This window comes from Triticum aestivum, chromosome 3B (assembly GCF_018294505.1).
Source record: "Triticum aestivum cultivar Chinese Spring chromosome 3B, IWGSC CS RefSeq v2.1, whole genome shotgun sequence".
Classification (NCBI taxonomy): domain Eukaryota; kingdom Viridiplantae; phylum Streptophyta; class Magnoliopsida; order Poales; family Poaceae; genus Triticum; species Triticum aestivum.
Genome location: NC_057801.1, coordinates 90,868,545 through 90,876,959, shown reverse-complemented (window position 1 = coordinate 90,876,959; position 8,415 = coordinate 90,868,545). Strand labels below are relative to the sequence as shown.

The 8,415-nt window shown below is 45.8% G+C and overlaps 1 protein-coding gene across 1 annotated transcript in view; it reads right to left on the bottom strand.

Annotated features, from left to right (window-relative positions):
- LOC123068816 (UDP-xylose transporter 3) overlaps positions 1-3,268 on the bottom strand; it is a gene marked incomplete in the record, with an annotated part of 3,738 nt that extends 470 nt beyond the window's left edge. Inside the window, 8 exon segments of the mRNA XM_044491490.1 lie at positions 1-307; positions 568-837; positions 925-1,086; positions 1,381-1,513; positions 1,593-1,660; positions 1,948-2,132; positions 2,659-2,877; positions 2,974-3,268. Coding sequence (XP_044347425.1) covers positions 182-307; positions 568-837; positions 925-1,086; positions 1,381-1,513; positions 1,593-1,660; positions 1,948-2,132; positions 2,659-2,782 — 1,068 coding nt within the window.
- Between the last annotated feature and the right edge of the window lie 5,147 nt (positions 3,269-8,415).

The window sequence follows — 8,415 nt, the reverse complement described above, 5'->3', positions numbered from 1 at the left end:
AATGGAACAAGGAACGTTCATTACACTCAGGGCTGGCTTGGCTTCCTTCCAGCCCCACTATCTGCCTACTAAACTGAATAATTATGTATATAATACCATGAACCAAGGTCCGAAGCGGCGTTCATGCCCGCGAGCGCTTGGAGCTCCACGTGGGCACCTTCAGAGGTTGGAGGAGCAGCGTTCATGCCCGTGCGTACTTGGAGCTCCACATGGGGACCTTCAGAGGCTCGTCGGTGGCTGCAGCGGCCCCGTTCTCGGCGGCGTTCAAGGAGTCTGCGATCAAAGGGTCTGATTCGCCTTCTTTCACCTGCCATGCAGATGACATGCAAGGTAAATAACAAGAAAATTGTAGCAGTAACCCAGGTAAGCGGGGCGGAGAACCACCATCCAGCTATATATGAAGCACATCAAAATTAATTGATAGGGCTTATAAAGTGGACTACCCAGTGAAACTCATGCTAGGTGGCTTATGCTTACTCCTTAATCACGTCGCTCAGCAGATCAGGATTCCAAAATACAGAAAATATAAAGAGCTCAAAGCACAATGATAATACCCAGGGAATGTACCTGAATGACTTGTGGAGAGGCTTCAGTGGGCTTTGGAGCTTCACGGGTGCAGAAGTATGAATATAATCCCATCCCAACCACTGCAATCAGGATTCCAAGTATATTTCTCCAGCTAAACGGATCGTGCAGCAAGACATAGCCGAAGGCAAGAACCAAGCACGTCTTTAGATGGCCAAGGACTTGGTAAGTTACAGGAGATGTCTTCCCAATCACAAGGAAAGTGCTGAAGTTCACCGAGACTGATATCAGACACGACAGCACGATGAAGAACTGCAGAAATGATAAGAACAAACTATGAATCACATGAAGCTGTGTCAAAAATCAAGGTAAGTTTTCACAACCTAGTTCAATACTTACCAGAACTTGAGGTGTGTATGCAAAAGCAAAGACATTTTTGTTAGTCAGAAATCCATCCAGGAATGGACCAACAATGAACAGGGTCAATGCTTGGTATGGGCATGATTGGTACAGCAGCTGAGTTGATGATACTTTGAACTTCTTTTGAATTGTATTGGTCATCTGATGGCTGGTTAAGGACTCAAATCGCACACCATAAAGCAAATATAATACTCAATCATGAAGTTGTTTGAGAACCAAGAGGTATATGTTCAACAGGAAAGTAGAAATAAAGTGTCTGTTAAGATAACACAGTAGCTGTAGGGAGTCCCTTCTAATCATTATTTCTTTAGCTAATGCTGACAAACTACATGATGTGTAGCTAGTTACATGCAACATTTATTACATGCAGATGATTTGGCAAGCACAGAAAGTTTTACGGTAGAAGAAAACAAAAACTTATTGTCAAAAGGATACAATTTGAGCAATGCAGGTTGTGACGATTGCCAGTAAAGACAGCACAGATCCCATAGCATTGAGCTGCAGATCAGTCACAGTTGCAACTCCAACACCAAAAAGGAGCACACTAAGGGAGAGCTGGATGTAGCGACTGCACAGTAAAGATAGAAAATCAGTCAGATGATAAATTATTACACAGCATAGTGGACATGGTGTATCAAAATACCAACCTGAACTTCTTCCTGAAGAAAAGAGTCTCCAATATAACAGTGCAGGGAATAATGGCCAGCTTTGTCATCTGGACATAAAGAGCATTTTTAGCATGAGCTTGTTGCAGTGTAAGGTCGGACAACGCACTCATGCGACATGTAATAACTTAACTGAAACCCTTCTCCTAAGATGTCGTTTGCCATGAGAATATAGTAGGGACACTACTGCATGCGTCAAAGTCACACTAATTTTATGCACACTCAACGTCCCATCCAAAGCAACTATAGCCATTCTAGATAAGGAACTGAATTGACTATGAAATCTTGAAAAGTTCTAACACAGTGGAAGCAAGGAACAAACGCTTAAGTCGCTTACCTGATAGAAACCAACAGAATTGAAACCCAGACTCAGATTGAGAAGCCCAATTGAGATGCCATTGAGCACTCCGAACCCCATGACGGTCCTTGCGTCGAAAGGTTTGTGCTCAAAGAGCTTCATGCATAATGCCACATGAAGCGAACAGAATGTAACCAGGAGATGCCAGCTTGTCAACGTGGTGGCTGCACAATAAAGAACAAGGTTGAGTAAAACTTCGGGGCAATCTACCTGCTTTTGTTTTACTACAAATATGTTTAGATGAACCACTACTCTTTTCTTCTCAGCATATCGTTTGGCACTATGTAGGCTCAGTCTAGCTCCCTTCTCCTCGGCATATTCATTCCAGTAAGTCACCCTAAGCATTAATAGCTGTAATTCATTCAAGTTGAGCACAGGACAAATTTATTTTGTTTTAGTCATGATGTGCCAACCCACGGCACACGATGCTCGAGGAACTCCACCGACGGCGATTCCCCTCATCGAGACAAAAAAAGGAAACTGATTTTGCAGTTCACAGTAAACAAAATTCCCACGAGCCCAAGATTTCCACTAGCGACTGCCCACGACCTTAACCGAATCTCGACCTCGCACGTCTACGAGCGCTACGCGGGCGAAGCATGGAGCGCAAGCATCCAGGGAGGCGAAGCGCCAGCAAGGACAAGGAGCGGAGCACATCTGGAGAGCGAGAGGCGAGATTGGATCTCATACCGAAGATGAAGCCAAGGGCGCTCATGAGCGCCTTGTTGCAGATGACAATGGAGACCGAGGAGACCACGGAGAGGCTGAGCGCCCCCACCGTCCCCAGCTGGAACTTCTCCCCCGCCAGCCCCATCTCCGCCGGCCGCCTTCGCTACAGAGCACGGGAAGCAAGAAGCGGCAGCAGCAGCAGCCGACGAGCTTCCAGACGCGGACCGCCGCCGGCAGGACCTGCGCAACACGAAGAAGATCACATTCCGATCGAGCAGCCGCGGCAAGAGACGGGCTTCCCGCCGGTCAAAGCAACCGGGCAGCAGCACCACCAACCTCTTGGAAAATCCAGGTGCTCGGAGCTGGATCTGGGAGGGGCGCGCGCGGGGAGATCTGAGAGGGCGAGCGGCGAGGGATCTGATCGGGTCGGGGGGTCAGCTCCGCCCGCGGTCGGTCGGCAGCTGGTGCTGTGCAGTCGTGCTGCGTTCTTGGCCTCCACCCGTCCTCTCTCTCCTGCTAACCGGAGACGGAGACAGGGGCTTTTATATAAAAACGAGACATTTCCGCCCGGTGGTTCCGGGTTTGGTGGTGGGCGCTCGCCAGGGACCTAACCGTGATTATTAATCATAGCAAGGGGTGCTTGGCGATTTGCTCCGGGGACATGTTTGATTACAAGTAGTAGTACGCAGTAGGTGCTGGTGGCCACGTGTGTGAATGAGAGGGATTTTGTGATCGTTGGCGTTTGGTCGATCATCATTTGCCCCTTGCTGGACTCAACTCATTGAAATTGCTTTGGTCATTAGTTTATATTTATATATTCTCTTTAAGTATTAGGTAGTGCAAAAGTGAGCTTTTTTCCAATTCATTCAACTTTGAGCATTCATGGTGTTTATAAATGTTTATGTATTTTTTGCTAAATGAATAGCCTAACGTGTGAATGTGTAAATGACGGGCTTAGGGTGCGACATAAGCACGGGTGAAGGAGATGAGGGGAAGGTGGTCGGATTTATGGGGTTGGATGACGATGACTGGGGTTAGCAACAATAAGAGGAGGCGAAGGCGATGAGGTTGCGACACAGCAGCAACGACGACATTTACAACGGTGGGTAATGGTTTTTTTGGGACTTGAAGATAGGTTGGTCGAGATGTGGGCGGTGCTCACGCCGCTCATGGCATCGATCAAAGTAGGGGTGGGACAACAAAGAGAGAGAGAGAGGCCAGACACAAAAAAGGGAGAAGGCCAAAATTGTGGAGGTGGGTGTTGGCGTGGTGGGGGAGGCACAAAGCGGCGCGCCGTTGGAGACGGTACCAACGGAGAAAGAATTTATTATAATGTTGGTGTCCTTTTTGCAAAGTTACATGATCTTATTTGCCGAGGGAATACAGAAGCAATATATCGCGTAACGCAAACAAAAATAGAAGCAAATGACGCGTTTCAACAGAGCAACCACGGAAACGACAATTCTGCTTCGTTAATACGAAGTTTTCGGCGTTTATCATTGCTGTTGCATGGCATAGTCTAGCATGCAATGCAGCCCATGGTGTGGCCCAACAACCAGAACGATAATACTTATCTGATCCCCTTTTATGTGTCACCGTTCCTAATCGAACAGCCAGGCACACGAGCACGTCATCGTTGCTACAACATTACATGCCATACACAACCGCCCAGTCCACACGCCACCGCCCACCCCATCCTCTTTGTAGTGCCCAAACGTCCACACGTCGGTGTGGCCCAGGCCACGGGTTTATGGGATCGTCGAAAGACGTTGTAGTCATATCAATTGAACAAGTTTGTTGGTTTATTTGTATTTTTCTCCATGGGTTTATGCGGTCTTTTAGTTACGATGAACGCACCGCTTATGTATCCGCATTATATTCACACCGTGTTTGTTTTTTGTAGTACTATTTGTTTACTGAGTTCTTTTATGTGCTCATGTCCATGAAAATGATATATTATGAAAACAAATTTAGTAGCAAGCAGTTCCTTCTATTTCCGCCCCATTTCAAACATAAATAATACTCCCGTCATTCCAAAACATAGTGCATGTTTTTTTTCAAAAGACAAACATGCATTATTAGGGAAAACCCTAGTAGTAGCGCGGGGTAATGGCCTAGCGCACTACACTAATTGTTAGTAGTAGTGCGGGTCTGACCCCGCGCTACTACTACTTGTGTTAGCAGTAGCGTGTGATAGGACCCGCGCCACTGCTAAATAGCAGCAACACCGGGTGTTGCCCCGCGCCACTACTATTCCTACGTATTTCATTTATTTATATTTATACTTTATTTATACACTGTCATACAATTTTTTATACAATATCAATGAGGAGCTTGTGGAAGAAACATGAATTAGATTAAAGTTGATGGATCAAAGTGACCAAGTTGAATTGGTAGGAAAATATGATGTTGAGACGGCACACAAGTGTCGAATGAAGGCAATGCCTATCAATTTCAATTTGCATTGGGGTGCATATAAGGAGGTTGTTGCATCCTCGAAAGTCAAATCACTTGAAGTGTCCAACCAAGGTATATCATAAGAAGAAGAGGGAAACGACCCTCGCGGTAACAGTCGGAGTCATTCCTTCAAGAACAAACTGAAAGTCACACAAGGATCCCGACAGACTGAAAACCAACCTAAGCATCGATCAATTAACATTACATATATTGAGTAACGACATAAAAAAATGGCCTATATTTTGCCAGAATATCGTTTAATTCCCGCTCTGGCAAATCCCGGGAACTCAATATGTCCTACTTTCTAGCACAAATCATGCCGAAATTCATAAAATATTTCGGCATGACCTTTGCTAAAAATAGGACATATCGAACGCCTGAAATTTGCCGGAACGGAAATGAATCAACATTTTGGTAAAACATAGGCCACACAAATTTGTTCCCCGGAAAATGCATCCGTGCATCCATTTTTTTGGCTTTCCTCAAAATGAAATAAAAGTGCATCAAACAATAATGCATCCATCCATGTAACAAACATACATCCATCTACATATATATTAAAAAAACTAAACCTAAAACTAAATAGAGAGGAGATGGAGGTGCTCATGGTGGGCGGGGTGGGGCCGAGCGGGAGAGGGAGACGCGACATGAGAAAGCCTGCATATTCCATTGAGTGAAAAAAATTAGATAATCAAATATCTTATAACAACACTAAACAAATCAAATCTCTTATAACATTCTTTGATGACAAAGTAATAATGACATAATAATAATTCACAATATAATTGGCAACAACATATTTATAGTTTATTTGATACCTAAAATATTTAAAGGTATTTGGTTAATGTAAATACATAAAAAAATTATATTTTACTCGATAGCTACAACATTTCTATATTCAAAAAATCTACTCCCTCCGTTCCTAAATATAAGTCTTTGTAGAGATTTCACTATGGACCACATGCGGATGTATTTAGATGCATTTTAGAGTATAGATTCACTCATTTTGCTCCGTATGTGGTCCATAGTGAAATCTCTCCAAAGACTTATATTTAGGAACGGAGGGAGTATTCGACACCTAAAATTTTCTATTCTATTATTATTTATTTTACTAAAAAATTCTATTCTATTACTATTTTTACTGAAAAATTTCTATTCTATTATTTGTTTTTATATTCTTTTCTATCACTAGTTTTTATATTTTCTATTATATTCTATTACTAATTTTTATATTTTCTATTCTATTACTAAAATTTCCTTGCTGAAAATTTCTATACCTAAAACATTACTAAATTAGGTAGGGTAGAGGAGGAGAGAGGAGAGGAGAGAGGAGAGGAGGGAGGAGAGAGGAGGATGGAGAAGGGCGCCGAGAGAAGGGAGGAGGGCAACGGGAGGAGGAGGGAGGGCAACGACTTACTGAGGAAGGATGAGGGAGGAGGACGGCGGCAATGCGGCGACGACAGGATGAGGAAGAGGTAGTGAGTAGAGGAAGTGAGAGGGTCGACAGACGGGAGAGGGATAAGGGTGTTGGAAATATGCCCTAGAGTCAATAATAAATAGATTATTATTATATTTCCTTGTTCATGATAATTGTCTTTTATTCATGCTATAATTGTATTATCCGGAAATCATAATACACGTGTGAATACATAGACCACAATACGTCCCTAGTAAGCCTCTAGTTGACTAGCTCGTTGGTCAACAGATAGTCATGGTTTCCTGACTATGGACATTAGATGTCGTTGACAACGGGATCACATCATTAGGAGAATGATGTGATGGACAAGACCCATTCCTAAGCATAGCACAAGATCGTGTAGTTCGTTTTGCTAGAGCTTTTCCAATGTCAAGTATCTCTTCGTTAGACCATGAGATCGTGTAACTCCCGGATACCATAGGAGTGCTTTGGGTATATCAAACGTCACAACATAATTGGGTGACTATAAATGTGCACTACAGGTATCTCCGAAAGTGTCTGTTGGGTTGACACGGATCGAGACTGGGATTTGTCACTCCGTGTTATGGAGAGGTATCACTGGGCCCACTCGGTAGTGCATCGTCATAATGAGCTCAAAGTGACCAAGTGTCTGGTCACGAGATCATGCATTACGGTACGAGTAAAGTGACTTGCCGGTAACGAGACTGAACGAGGTATTGGGATACCGACGATCGAGTCTCGGACAAGTAACATACCATCTGACAAAGGTAATAGCATACGGGGTTGTTTGAACCCTCGACATCGTGGTTCATCCGATGAGATCATCGAGGAGTATGTGGGAGCCAACATGGGTATCCAGATCCCGCTGTTGGTTATTGACCGGAGAGCCGTCTCGGTCATGTCTACATGTCTCCCGAACCCGTAGGGTCTACACACTTAAGGTTCGGTGACGCTAGGGTTGTATGAATATGAGTATGCAGCAAACCGAATGTTGTTCGGAGTCCCGAATGAGATCGCGGACATCACGAGGAGTTCCGGAATGGTCCGGAGGTAAAGAAAACTATATAGGAAGTGTTGTTTCGGCCATTGGGAAAGTTTCGGGGTCACCCGGTATTGTACCGGGACCACCGGAAGGGTCCCGGGGGTCCACCGGGTGGGGCCACCTATCCCGGAGGGCCCCGTGGACTGAAGTGGGAGGGGAACCAACCCCTAGTGGGCTGGTGCGCCCCCCTTGGGCCCCCCCTGCGCCTAGGGTTGGAAACCCTAGGTGGGGGGGGGGGGCGAACCACTTGCCTTGGGGGGCACTCCACCCCCCTTGGCCGCAGCCCCCTTGGGAGATTGCATCTCCCAGGGCCGGCGCCCCCCCTGGGGGCCTATATAAAGGGAGGAAGGGGGAGGGCAGCCGCACCCTTGTGTCTTGGCGCCTCCCTCCCCTGCTACACCTCGTCCTCCTCCCGCAGCAGCTTGGCGAAGCCCTGCCAGAGTTCTGCTGCATCCACCACCACGCCGTCGTGTTGCTGGATCGTCATCAACCTCTCCTTCCCCCTTGCTGGATCAAGACGGAGGAGACGTCACGCTGACCGTACGTGTGTTGAACGCGGAGATGTCGTCCGTTTGGCGCTAGGATCTCCAGTGATAGGATCACGACGAGAACGACTACTTCAACCCCGTTCTTTTGAACGCTTCCGCTCGCGATCTACAAAGTGGTATGTAGATGCATCTCCCCTTTCACTCGTTTCTTAGATGAACTCATAGATGGATCTTAGTGAAACCGTAGGAAACTTTTTATTTTCTGCAACGTTCCCCAACAAAGGGTGCCTTAGCAGTAGCGTGAGGCACGGGCCCACGCTACTGCTAAGCCCATTAGTTGTAGCACGGGCCAC